This window comes from Odocoileus virginianus, chromosome 6 (assembly GCF_023699985.2).
Source record: "Odocoileus virginianus isolate 20LAN1187 ecotype Illinois chromosome 6, Ovbor_1.2, whole genome shotgun sequence".
Lineage (NCBI taxonomy): Eukaryota > Metazoa > Chordata > Mammalia > Artiodactyla > Cervidae > Odocoileus > Odocoileus virginianus.
In genome coordinates, this window is record NC_069679.1 from 32018161 (window position 1) to 32032243 (window position 14083).

General features: G+C 41.0%; 1 protein-coding gene across 1 annotated transcript; it reads right to left on the reverse strand.

Annotated features, from left to right (window-relative positions):
* Positions 1–11739: 11739 nt before the first annotated feature.
* On the reverse strand, positions 11740–13605 carry RPS29 (ribosomal protein S29). Its single transcript, XM_020910709.2, has 3 exons — positions 13495–13605; positions 13154–13253; positions 11740–11842 (listed from the first exon to the last, which is right to left on the reverse strand). The coding sequence occupies exons 1-3, from the start codon at positions 13554–13556 to the stop codon at positions 11834–11836; spliced, it is 171 nt and encodes a 56-aa protein (XP_020766368.1). The 5' UTR covers positions 13557–13605; the 3' UTR covers positions 11740–11833.
* Between the last annotated feature and the right edge of the window lie 478 nt (positions 13606–14083).

A 14083-nucleotide genomic window follows, 5' to 3' on the forward strand; every position in this document is an offset into this window, starting at 1 on the left:
TTGTTCAATGATCAGTTGAATATTTGCAGCTCTTTAAACACTGAAATTCCATATCTTAAAAAAAAATGTATCCACTGAAAATTTTTGAAAAAATGTTTTTAGTGTTATAAAGCTGCTGTTGCTTTTCTATTACATGAAGTCGAAATATATTTGGGATTAGTGAAGAATGCTTTCAGGAGTCAAATCATGGGTTTCAGGATATTTCAAATTGCACCAACATTAAAAAAAAACAGATATATGGTATCATTGTTTATCATTAAATAAGAGTATTTTTTTTATTGCATTAAAAGTTTATACATTAATTTTATCAACTCCATGTTAGCTTTCTCCAGTACTTTACACACTATTTAAGGGCAAAGTCTATCCAGTTTTCTCAATTATGGTTAGTTAGTTAGTCAGTCGCTCAGTTGTTCCGACTCTTTGCGACCCCCATGGACTGTAGCCCACCAGGCTCCTCTGTCCACGGGATTCTTCAGGCAGGAATACTGGAGTGGTTTGCCATTTCCTTCTCCAGGGTAAGAGACTAATCTTAAACAATTTTACCACCAAACAAGGGGGTGTTTCTGATAGGGTGTTTCTGTGACGGAGGTGTTAGCTAGTGCTATGGTGAGTGGCAATCATTTTGCAATATGTAAATATATTGTATCAACACACTGCAAACTTAAAAAATACACGTTATATGTCAATTACATCTCAGTAACCTGGAAAAAATTGTTCCTCCTAAACCTCCTAAACATCACATTCAACTGCCTCTTTTCTATCATTCAGACAGGTAAACAGGAGTTTCATTTTTTTTTTTAATGAAGACAGGGTTTATCTTCTCTCCAACACCACATTGAGCCTTTAACTGTGTGATTACTCTGCCATCTAGCTTCCTACGCCTATATAGCTGTTCATGAGACTATCCTGGGGCATATTAGGGCTAAGCGCTGCTTTGGTTTAAAATGCATTGTTTTAGATTACTTAACAACCGTTCAATGATCACACACACACACAGCAGGAACAAGAAGCATGCTGTCTCTTCAACAGGAAGACATCCTTGTCAGAAAGGTCAGTGTACAAGGTGGTGAGAGATAACTGAGCCAGTTGAGATTTCTGCTTGGAAAAAAACAAAAGAACAATGGAATAGCATTCCTTCTTTTCAAGAATCTGGAATGCAGATTTTAAGACTTAAAGTGAGTAAAGTTAACATGGAAAGCCAACATACAAAACACCAAGCATCCATCTGTTGACTAAATCTTCTAAATTTAGTTGAAAAGAGAAACTGCTTTGTGATAGTCTGTATATGTTCTATAAGAACATTTTCTTTAAACTTGCTACACCTAAGCTACTCTCAGCTCAGCTCAGTTCAGTCGTTCAGTCGTGTCTGACTCTTTGTGACCCCATGGACTACAGCACACCAGGCTTCCCTGTTAGTCAGAAACTCCCGGAGCTTGCTCAAACTCATGTCCATTAAGTCGGTGATGCCATCCAACCATCTCATCCTCTGTCGTCCCCTTCTCCTCCTGCCTTCAATGGGGAACAGAATTTGCCATCCTGGTTATTTAGTAAGAGACAGCAGACTCTTTGAAAACCAAGTAGGAGTTTACCTTTTGTAAGAAACATTTACATTTTCAAGGAAAATCCCCAATGGTAAGGACAGCTCCCTCTCCAGATACCTAGTAGAGCAGGAGTGTTGGGCTGCAACCCCCAGCCACAAGACCAAAGAAGGAGCCCAAAGGCAGCAACAGAGACATCAGTGGTGTAGTAGAGAGGGAATCTTACAAGTTTGAAGCTAAAGGTCCTGGAGGAACACTAATGCAGACAGAAGACAGGATACACAGCCCTCCTCCTCTGATCCCTTCTCAACACTACACTCCTTGGCAGAACTCTGCCTCTGTCATTCTCCACATAGGCTTACTAGCTCTATCTTATCCAATAGACTCTAAGCATCATGACAGCAAGAACTGTGAACATTTTTTTTTTTTCCATCACTTCTATGGTACTTAGCATAGTTGTTCACACTAATGAGACAGTTCATATATATTTGTGAAATGAATGAATGCATGCATGCATGAGCATATCTTTCTTCACTGGATTGACTTATAGAGTTATAGACTTGAAGCCAGGACTTTCTAATCCTAACACTCATCCTCACCTCTATCTCCACCCCATCATCACTGGGTTCCTTGAGGGGTAGCAGCAGTGGAATTTCTGGCATCCAGTTCTGAGCATCAGTGGTAACAGATATTTTCACTAAAGAAGTTCCCTACCCCACAGTAATGTAGGACATTTTCTTGTCTGTGGCTTCAGACCCTCTGACTTTATACATTAATTAACTTTTAAGTTAAAAGGGAGAGAAAGAAGTACAAAGGTCATTATATAATTTTTAATTTTTTTTATATTTTAGGCTGTGCCACACAGCATGCAAGATCTTAGTTCCCCAGCCAGGGACCCAGCCCATGTCCCATGCACTGGGAGCACAATGTCTTAACCACTGTACTGCCAGGGAAGTCCCAACAGGTCATTATATGATCAAGGAGTCACTTCATTAAGAAGATACAATAATGTTAAATATATTCTCACCTAACATTGAAGCATCTAAATATATTAAGCCAATACTAACGGATCCGAAGGAGAAATAGACAACAACATAATAATAGTAGGGGACTTCAATACCTCTCCTTCAATAATGGATAGATAGATAATCCAGACAGAAAATCAATAAGGAAACATTTGACCTGAACCATATTGCAGATCAAATGAACCTAACAGATATACATAGAACATGCTATTCAACAGCAGCAAAATACTCATTCTTCTCAAATACATAGAACAACGAAAAGAGGGTACTGATCTCCAGAAAGAGTGTGACCTGTTTGGATATACAAGGCACTCATTCCACAGTGCTTTGATATTCTGACCCCTGGAACAGCAGAGCTCGAGGAGTCAGTACACTCTTCAGACCCTTGGAGCCATGACCATTCCAACTCCTGGTGACCATTCAATGGGCCAATGAAAGTGAGATGTGTGCTCCTAGTGCGTTCAGCCGTCTCCTCGAGGGTCCTCAGATGCCTAGAGTAAGTCTTGCACCAAGTATCCAGTCTTTAAGGCCCTGTACCACCCAAAACCATCCACAGCGAACAATCTGTACACTTTTACACATCAACTCACTGGATACCTGGAACAGTTCCATAAGGTAAATCTGGTTATCATGCTTATTTTGTAGATGAGGTTGCTGTCCTCTAGAAGGACCCACATTTCATTCACATTTTATAATGAAAATAACTAACCAATTAGTGTGTTTAAATGTAAGAATGGAGGGCTTCCCTCATGGTAAAGAATCTACCTGACAATGCAGGAAACTCCGATTTGATCCCTGGTCTGGAAGATCCCACATGCTGCGGAGCAGCTAAGCCCATGTGCCACAGTTACTGAGCCTGTGCTCTAGACCACGGGAGCAACAACTACTGAGACCGCACGCTGCAATTACTGAAGCTCAAGCTTTCTAAATCCTATGCTCCGCACCGAGAGAAGCCACCACAGTGAGAAGCCAGTGCGCCACAACCAGAGAGTAGCCGGTGCTCAGTGAACTAGAGAAAAGTCCGTGCAGCAACAGAGGCCCAGCACAGTCAAAAAATAAAATAAAATAAAAAATATAAGAATGGGAATTTTCACTCAGACAGTAAGGGTTATTTTGGGTGATGAGGCAACACTGTAAACCAGCTATTTTCCACATAAATATAAAATCAAAGAAAGGGAAATTGAAGTTGCAAGAAGAGATTCTGAGGCATACACTTGCATGGAGGTTGCCACAGCTGTATTAGACGCTGATCTATCCTACTTCACAGGCTCTTGAGAAATGAGCCTCGCAAATTGTACCTCCCAACTCCTCCATCTCCACTTCGCTCCATCTCTGCCTCTCTCTCCCTCACTTCCTGGGAGGGCTTAGCTTCCGTCTTGCCCAACGGTGGAGGAATTGCATGACCTAGTAGTTCAAGGCAGACATAAGGCTACTTCTCTTGACTCAGGCATCCACATGGCACAATTAGGTCTCAGAATCTAGTACCCTGTGCAGAGGCTTTGCACTTACGCTCCAATTTCTATCAAGAAGTTTGACAGACTTTTGTCTCATTTTCCCACAAAGCATCGCACTTGAAAAGGCAGGAAGTAAATATCCTGCAGGTAGCCTGGGGACTTGCCCAGTGTGGCTAGCATCGGAAGTGGGGGCAGTCTGGCTGTGGACCTATGACCTTTAACTTGTGAGGTGTGTGCTAACTCTAGTTAGTTAGTTTAGTTCAGTTCAGTCGCTCAGTTGTGTCTGACACTTTGCGACCCCATGGACTGCAGCACGCCAGGCTTCCCTGTCCATCACCAGCTCCTGGAGCTTGCTCAAACTCAGGTCCATTGAGTTGGTGATGCCATCCAACCAACTCATCCTCTGTCATCCCCTTCTCCTCCTGCCTTCAATCTTTGTTAATACCAGAATTAAATTTTAGTATACTGGTTGGTAACAGAACACTTTCCAATTATTGTTTATTACTTTTATAAGCTTTTTTATTTCCCCACTACTTAATTGGTATATTTTGTACTTTGGTAAATTTTATATTTGTGAAAATTACTTAAGGACCTTGTGGGGCAGTGGAACACACCATATTTTTTTTTTCTAATAAAACTAATGAAAAAAATTTTTTCATTTAACAGCTTTTAACCTAGTGGCAGTGTTTTCAGGAACAAATTAAAGTCATTAACAAGAGATAAGATTATTTAGAAAACCTATAATGAAGGCTCCAAATGAGGAGCAGTCATCTCCATGAGGTGCTCCCTTGGTAATAAAGAAGCTAGGGTACTCAGGAATCAGATAATGAAGACTCCTGATCATGGAGAAAAGTTTAAAGGAAATTGTGTTTAAGATTACTTACCCCAAAAGTTCCAAATATGAAAACGTTTGTGAAAACATATTCTCTTCATGATGGACTGAGTGTATCATCTGTGCTAGCCATCCCCACTTAATCTGAGTGAATGGCAGTAGGAGTTAATTAGCATCAAAGGACAAACAGATGCACCACTGTCATCTTAAAATGGGATTTGTGGGTATGTGAAAAGAGACCACAAGATAAACCAGACTCAGTCTATGAAATGCAACTGACTGGAATGCCAAGAAACAGGTTCCATTTTTTCTTATTTGATGCTTTTATTGATTTGCCGTTGCTGCCATGAATGTTTATCACTTTGTCAACTAGTCCTTTATTATGTAATCTTTTTATTATTTAGGAAATAAAACAAAACCTCCTTTAGCATTAACATAATGGGATATTACTCTTTATGGGTAACTATTAACAGTTTTAGTAACCTACATATCTTTGGTTCCCTGGGTAAAGGCTTATTGATTTTTCTAGCTCCTGCTGTTAATTCTTGATGTTTGGCAGTGGAGGCTCAGCTAGTCTACACAGGGAAGCTGTTTACATGATCAGCATAATTATTATGGGGTTGTATAATGTGCATGAGGCTACTGGTACTTAACACTCTTTACAACTTTATTAAGTAGGGCTGTTTTTTCCTTTCATTGCTGCAACATCTAAAACCATAAACATACCTACAGTGATCCTATTCTGAAACCTGGATTATACACAGTAAGAAGTTACACAGTTACTCCTGAATACGTACCTGTCTTAAGATGTGTTTGAAGAGGCCAATGAGATCCTGCATTACTGGCCCCAGAATCACTGTTATATATAAGCAGGAAAAAAGGCTGATGTTTCTCTTAACACTAATCTCTCTCCTCATCTTTCCAGGTGCTTCTTCAGTCTCCCCCCTTTCAGGGACCTCAGCAACTCTAGTCACAGTCCCTGTTGACAGAAATTCATTCCTCCCTTTCCTTTTGTTAAAGCTGTTCAGTTCTAAGGCTATCTAAATTGTTGCAGGAAGGAGGACCCAAGAGTGGGCTCTTGTCTAACACTCAGAAATGAACTGTCCAAGGAGACACATATACTGACAAAGCAAGAGGCTTTATTGGGAAGGGGCACCTGGGTGGAGAGCAAGAGGCAGAACCCAGGACTGTGCAGTGTCATGTGGCTGGCAACCTCGGGTTTTACAGTGATGGGATTAGTTTCGGGGTTGTCTCTGGCCAGTCACTCTGACTCAGGGTCCTTCCCGGTGGTGCCCACATTGCTCATCCAAGGGCGCCAGTGAAAAGGATTCTGGGAGGCTGGTAAAATACATGGGCGGGTGTTTCGTCTCTCCTTTTGACCTTTCCCCAATGCTTCCAGCTGGTGGCAGCTCATTAGTTCCATGTTCCTTACCAGGACTCCTGCTCCTGAGCTTGCCTGACTAAGAAGATGGCAGACGAAGGTCTCAAAATAACCACCTTATTGGGGTCTTGGATGCCAGGTTCTTTTATAGATCAAGATGCAGGCAGGTGAGGAAACAAAGGAAAAAAGTCTTTAATCTTGCAAATATTTCCTAGAATGGCAAGCCTCAGGCAGAGGATGTGTTAATTTCTTCCTTTCTGCCATCTACAGGTGGATAGGGTTCTGAACAAAGGCACTTTAACAGTCAGGCAGAGGGGCAGGATTCTCTGAGGCCAGCCAGTATGTTATAATTTTAAAAAGCAATGTAAACCAAGTCAAAGAAACAGTTCCCAATGGGTGTCAGAATTGGCTTTTCCCTGCAACACTGTTGTAAGCTAACACATACAAGAAGTTACTAGCTTGCTGGGTCAGGGCAGGTGGTTTCAGTCAGTGGTTCCCCTAATAGAATTAAAAAAGGTTTTACAGTAACACAGGCTTCACTGGTGGCTCAGTGGTTAAAAAAAAAAAAAAAAAAATTCACCTGTCAGTGCAGAAGACACGTTTGATCCCTTCCCAGGGTCGGGAAGATCCCCTGGAGATAGAAATGGCAACCCACTCCAGTATTCTTGCCTGGGAAAGTCCCATGGACAGAGAAACCTTGAGGGCTACAGTCTACGGGGTTCCAAGAGTCACATATGACAGAGACTAAAGGACAATAACATTACAGTGAGACAGCTGAATGGCAGGCTGCTGAACAACCAAGTGAGTTGACCAAGGACATCAAAGTACTGGTCAGCAGCCACCCAAAAAAGGTCAGCAGCATCATCCCTTAGATTCCAACTGAATCTGGTAGCTGGCACCCAAGGAGGGGATTTAAATTCTGCAAAGTAGCTCCAGACAGGGCTTTAGTCTTTACCATTGAAATAAAACTGGGAGTCTTTACAACTGACTTGTTATCTTTGTTACTGTTATTTCTCTTGCCTGGAAGTTTGTCCTGTTGTTCTCCCAAGATCATTATTACTAAGACCTGTTCAAGGACAAGCATTGTGGCCAGGCTTATCACAAAATGGCTTAGCCAAAAATGGCTTCTCTTCTGTCAAGAAAGCCATGACTGGTTCTCTTTCTCTGATGATCTCCTACCGATCTGCTGACAAAACAAGTCCAGGAAAGTAACCAATAGCAGACATTCCAAGGTAAAGGGAATGTTGGCCATTTTGGCCAGAAGGACAGCTCCCTGAAATGTATCCTTTGAACTCTTAGGATGGGGTCCAGTTGAGGGCCCCAGCAGCCACTCTCAGAACCAGAGATATTTCAGTCCTTGCCCCATGATCAGTGGTTCTGAAACAATTCAAGTAGGTTAGGGATTTCTTCACAAGCAGAGATGTTTAGGGGATAAGGGGAGCAATAGGAACAATGTGAGGGGTTGGGAGAATAGAGGAGGGAGTGGGGCATTGTGGGTCTAAAGGCTTTCAATTCTTCTGTTGGGGAATCCAGCATGTGTTTATAGAACTCAGAAGGTAAAGTCTGGAATTAGCTCAAGGGAGTGGTCACTGATGAACTGATGAACATAGTAGTCTGAATTTAAAATGATTTTCAGTAAAAACAAAGCCAGCCCTGCTTTCTTTGAATTATTTTCTCATTAACCAAATGACTTTAAATTGAGACATTATATGATAATTAGCCCATCGAGATAAACTTGTCAATTCCAATCTCAATTCTTTTAAAGCTCTTATAGACAGAGGACACCTGGAGGAAGCACACCCAATAATCTACTCTTTAGCCACTATATAGCTGTGATTGCTACCCTTGTATATACCCAGTGATATCAACAAACTGAGCCTTTAATTTTCTAGATTAACCCTCGAGAAATATCTAGTAGCTCAGCCTTCTCTTTTTTCCTTTTTCAATTTTTGTGGATATTGAGGAAATTCAAACACCCTGTTTTACCCTTAGTCATTCCACTAGAAGAGCTTTGTTCTGCCTACCCAAAAGACCGATTCTCTATGGTACCAAGTTTTAAGGATAGTTTTCAACAAGAACTATGTCTCAGACAGAGGTTATGCAAAGCAAGCTAATTTAAAATTATCAGAGGCATTAGCCATATAGATAGCTGTTGAAGGCCAGGATCTCTGGTTTTTCTCAAACAGTAAAAAGGGTCCATAAAAAGTGAAAAAGTAATGATGGCCAACCAGATTAAAGTCATTACCAAATCTGCTCATTCATTCATTGTATTTTTTTCTGCATGCCTGTCCTATGAAACATGATATGCTGGTCACTGTTAGGATCTAGCTGGAGTGGAAATCAGAGAACACCAAAGATGACCCTTAAATCAGATTCTATAAGGAACAGTTCAAATAATCAGGAATGGTTTCACCTGAAATAAGGTTTCTGAAGATGAGAATCCTCATGCCTAAATAATTAACCAGTTTTCTTGCAGAAGAAAGATTAGACTTGTTTTATATAGGACCACATAGAATCAATATCAATGGGTGGAAATCAGTGGAAGGAAATAACAAGAACTTGCTCTCAGAGCAATCTAAAGATAGAATCAGACGTGTGGGGAGGAGCAGAAGCCTAATTAGCAAAGTTGTTACCTGGAGCACTCTAAACTGCACCACTGGATACCCCACCTCTAAAACAAATCTTAATCTGATGCTTTAGAGCAAATCACCTCTATGACCCAAAGGCAATCACTGATAATATACTATTATGCCTCAGAGTTGTTTTATTAAAGGAGTTAATTTAAGTAAAGCATTAAGAACAGTGCCTGGCACAGCATTCACTCAAAAAGTCTTATCAATTTTAGGTAAAAGCATTAAGTCTATGGAGAACTACTGTGAAAGACTTCACACACATTGTCTGGTGGATAAGACTTCCCTTCTCTGTTTAAAAAAAAAAAAATCCAGTTTTACATTTCTTTATAAATTCATTATAGAAATCCTTGATTCATCTATTGTGATGCTTTCAGAAAATTCTCCTTTGAACTGGTAGAAAAATCTTACTGGTTTCATTAATGAGTTAAGTAAAATCTTCAACAGGTCCTTTAACATGTCCATTTAGTCCAAACTCAGTAATTCAACCTAAGACCATATACTCTTTGTTTTAATGGCAGTTTAAACCTCTCCTGTTGAATCTATTGTGTTTTGCCACCAACATTATTGAGCTTGAACTTACCTGGTGGTCCAGTCGTTAGGACTCCAAACTCTCACTGCCAAGGGCCCAGGCTCAATCCCTAGTCAGGGAATTAACCCCACTTGCAAGGTGTGGTCAAGAAAAAAAAAATTATCAACCTTTTACTAGCAAATTTAATTCAACTCTTCCAACAATTCAGTATCTACTATTAATACACAATGTATAATGTTACATGCTATGGTAAATATGAAGATAACTTATTATCATGTAAATGCATCCTTTGGGGACGAGGTAGTCTTTCAACCTTAAAATTAAAATAGTACTTCCTGTCATGTAAATTCATCTTTGGGGACAAGAGGTACAGTCTTTCAACCTTAAAATAAGTGTGCTGTGGCTATTAAGAATATTAGCACTGATGTCAGTCTCAAGTTCCAGTCTTGACGCCATTCTAACTTAGAAAGACTTTGCAGAAAAACTGTTTAATCTCTAGCTTTGTAATGATATCCACAAATGTGGATATCCACAATGTGGGTATATCAATCCACAGTGGATTGAGACTCGAAAAAGATAATACACACAAAAGCACTTAGCATAATGTCTCACACAAACATTTTTATTTTTTTTGTTGTCATCATTGATATACAATGTTGGGGCACATACATTTTAAAATAATCTTTAACAGTAAGTTATTCAACTCTGAATAGAGATCATCTGCTCACACCAGCCTTCCTACCCACCACACCCACAGGGCCAGGACTGACTAGAGAATGTTCCCTTCCACGTAATTCTCAACTAACACACAATTCTTACAGGAACATTTACGTAGGACTATCCCACTAGAGCAGTGTTCATCTTTCCCCCAGTTCTCATACCCAAACATATCACTTCATTTACTTAAATCACTGTTTAGGCCTCTCCTCTTCACCTAAAGTTTTTTACTCTTGCTCAGCTGGTATTGCTTCTCACCCAGCCACTCTATCTGTAACATAGAAAACTTTCCTGTTTTATCTCCTCTCCTAAAATTCTATCCACTCCCTTACCCTGTTTGAAACCTGTTCCCTAAACACTTTCCCAGAAACACTTAAAATTTCATTAGAAGTCCACCACAGAATTACCATGTACTCCTGCAACTCAGGGCCAGTAAGAGCTGAATTTACCATGAAGCTCTTGAGACTAAGCTTCAGGATCCCTAACCTCCGTGAGCTCCTTTCAAGTCTTACACTGTGTTCAACTGTTTTTGAAGTTTTCTAACATACCACTTTTTTGCCTCTCCTACTGTTGAATCTTCATTTTACCTGCTCTTGGGAATAACCCAGAACAGCCTTCTCATGTTTATCATTTAATCTCTAGACTTTAGGGATAAGATCTCACCATCAGGAAAATGAGATCCCCAAACAGCAGACATTATTCATAACCTGAGAACAACCAGTCAAGTCTATCTTGTCATACTTCAGTTCAGGGTTAGTCACTCAGTCTTGTCTCTGTGACCCCACACCACGCTCTATGGAATTCTCCAGGCAAGAACACTGGAGTGGGTTGCCATTTCTTTCTCCAGGTTATTCAGACAATGCCACACCACGCACTGCAAGATCCTCACACCACAGTGGGCCCCAGAGGGAGCCCCAGATAGGCTCCTGTCAATCCCAGATGAATGCCTGCTTCAGAGCTTAACATAAATGGCTAATAAGCATTTAATTTCAATATGCTTGAAACTCAACTTTTTCTTCCCTAAACCAACCTACCTTCTCAGTCCTAGCTCAAGAGTAACCCTTCCAGTTGTTCGGGCCAAAACCCTTAGAATCACTCTTGGTTCTCTCCCACACCTAATCCTTCAACAAATCCTGTCTTCCTCTTCAGAAGTCATTTTGACTTGTGTGCTAGTTGACTAGCTCAATTTTCATGCTGCCTATTCTGATAGACTTGTTTTTCTGTTAAACCCTGCCCCACTAAAAGCTACTTTTGTTCATAAGACCCATTTCACTTTTAATCACCTCACCCAAACACGTTGAGAAATCTACAAGCTTTCTTGTAAATTGGTGAATTATCCCAAAAGCCAGGACTACTAAACACTAGGTAAATGCTCAGAGCAGGTCTTTTTTTTTTCTCCCCAGAGCAGATCTAAATGACAGCAACTACTCAAGAGTCCAATTATCTCAGGTTATATGCTGGATGCTGCTATATGTAGTGGGCACCCTAACAAAAAACGGCTTTTTTGAAGTATAAAGCTAAAACTGACATTACAAGAGTTCAGCATGAATACTTTTGCATAAGCCAGGGAAAATAAAGTATTTTTAAGTTGAATCCAGAGAAGTAAATTTTTAAAAGATTTCACTCATAATTGAAGTTTTGAAAACTTTTATTTTATATACAAAGAGCTAGTATTATTTCCGCCTAAGGTTGATGTGCTGGATGAGCCATCTAAGGAAGTTGAGTTAGTCCAACTGAAAAAAAAAAAAAGAAAATGAATTAATTGAAAATGAATTAATTCAAAATGCCTTAAATATCCATTTTATTCTCAGAAAGAAATGGCTCATTGGAGAATGAGGTTTAAACTGGAAATCTGACCCACCCAAACTAGTAATCCAGACCTAAATAGCTTAAATATTTACTGAACACCTATTACAAGCTGCTCCATGAATCTCAGCTTGATCTGTAACTTAATTTTAGTATTGGGACTCCCACTTCTACCATCAAAGAAATTTCCCAGTAGAAAAACATTGCTTCAGAAAGTTATCCTTACCAAAAGCTCAGGACTGTCATTAAGTAGTAACTAATTACACAGCTAATATTTTGTTACTCATTGTGTGCCAGACACTATTCTAAAGACATTAATAAATCAATTCATTTCTTCTTAATCTCTTAATCACAAAACTGGCAGACTTGAGTCCATTCTCCCATCTGTGATAGAGTTATTTCAACTTCCATAATTAACACTAAGTTATTTTTTAAGTATCTGGTCAAAATCAAAAGTTTAAGCTTAAGATACTTTGTCACAGAAATCGCACATTAACAATTCATCTCCGCTATTAACAAATTATACCCACGGTAATACTTCAACATAAGAGCTTCTAATTTAAACAAATATGTTGTACTCAACATTGTTGCATTCTAATTACTAATAAAAAGGTAGCGACAGAATTTTATATCTCAAAGAGCCACTTAGAAATTAATCTTCAACTTAAAAAAAAAAAAACTCGAACATTTAAGTGACTTTTAGGAGCCAAGAAACCGTCACATATAATCTTTGCAACAACCCTACTATTTATTTTTCACAGGAAAACACTTAAACTTTGAGTGACCTGACCAAAGTCATGACTATTAAATGACAGACCTCAGAATCCTAAAAAGATCTATCTAGCCCCAAACCTCAAGCTCATTCCACTACATGACCCTATTCAGTTATTTCAGGGCAGCGGTCAAGGCATGTGTTTTGCCGAAAATTAACAAGATATGATTAGCGATCTAATGTTTCATTTTAGCGACTTCTGAAAAGTAATGTTTACCCAACATTACATATAGCACCTAAAACTAACAGAAGTGGGTAAAAAGGTATTAGAGAAACTACTTTTCCACGCCTTCACATCCCCCCCAATAATATTAAGATGACTGCCGAGCCTCTCAACTGTGTTGTCCGCTACAAAGGAAGAGCCCTGCTACCTAAAAAGAAAAACGGCGTAGATCAAACGCCAACACCCAACTGCCGGCTTGTCGGCCCCTCCCGAAACAGGAGACCATGGCGTCCGCCAACGTACCTTAATGAAGCCGATGTCCTTCGCATACTGGCGGAAACACTGGCGGCACATATTGAGGCCGTATTTCCGGATCAGACCGTGCCGGTTTGAGCAGACCCGGCTGCAAAAAGAAACGGCATTATCATTAGTCACAGAAAGTAAAGTATTGGCACTCGGAGTTGGGGGGGGCCACCACTCGCACTGCAGGTCACCACGGACTCATCCGAGGCCTGTAAATGGCGGTAGCCACCTCTCCGATTCCGTCTCCCCCCACGCGCCGCCCGTGGGGTCCTCTACATTCTGGTTCAAACAGCGTCGCGCCCCAAATCAACCCTTCCATACAGCCACATTCTGTTTCTCACCAAGAGCGAGAACCCTGGCCGAATTTTCTCGGATGGCTCCAGTAGAGCTGCTGGTGACCCATGTTGCTTTCTCGGCTGCAACGAGGTAAAAGGAACGAGAAAGCGTACGCATGCGCTCTTCAAAATTTTAGGACAGTTTACCCAGAAGGCAGTGCTGATAAATGGTGCGTGCGCAATGTGTCTACGGAGTCGCAGGGGCGGGGAGAGACTTGGAAATATTCTAGGCGGGCACAACTGATGACGTCACCACACCTCAGCCTCAAGTGTTGTCTTGCGCTGCTCTGCGATCGCCGGGCGCGGTGGCGCGTGCCTGTAATCCCAGCTACTCGGGAGGCTGAGGCTGGAGGATCGCTTGAGCTCAGGAGTTCTGGGCTGCAGTGCGCTATGCCGATCGGGTGTCCGCACTAAGTTCGGCATCAATATGGTGACCTCCCGGGAGCGGGGGACCACCAGGTTGCCTAAGGAGGGGTGAACCGGCCCAGGTCGGAAACGGAGCAGGTCAAAACTCCCGTGCTGATCAGTAGTGGGATCGCGCCTGTGAATAGCCACTGTACTCCAGCCTGGGCAACATAGCGAGACCCTGTCTCTT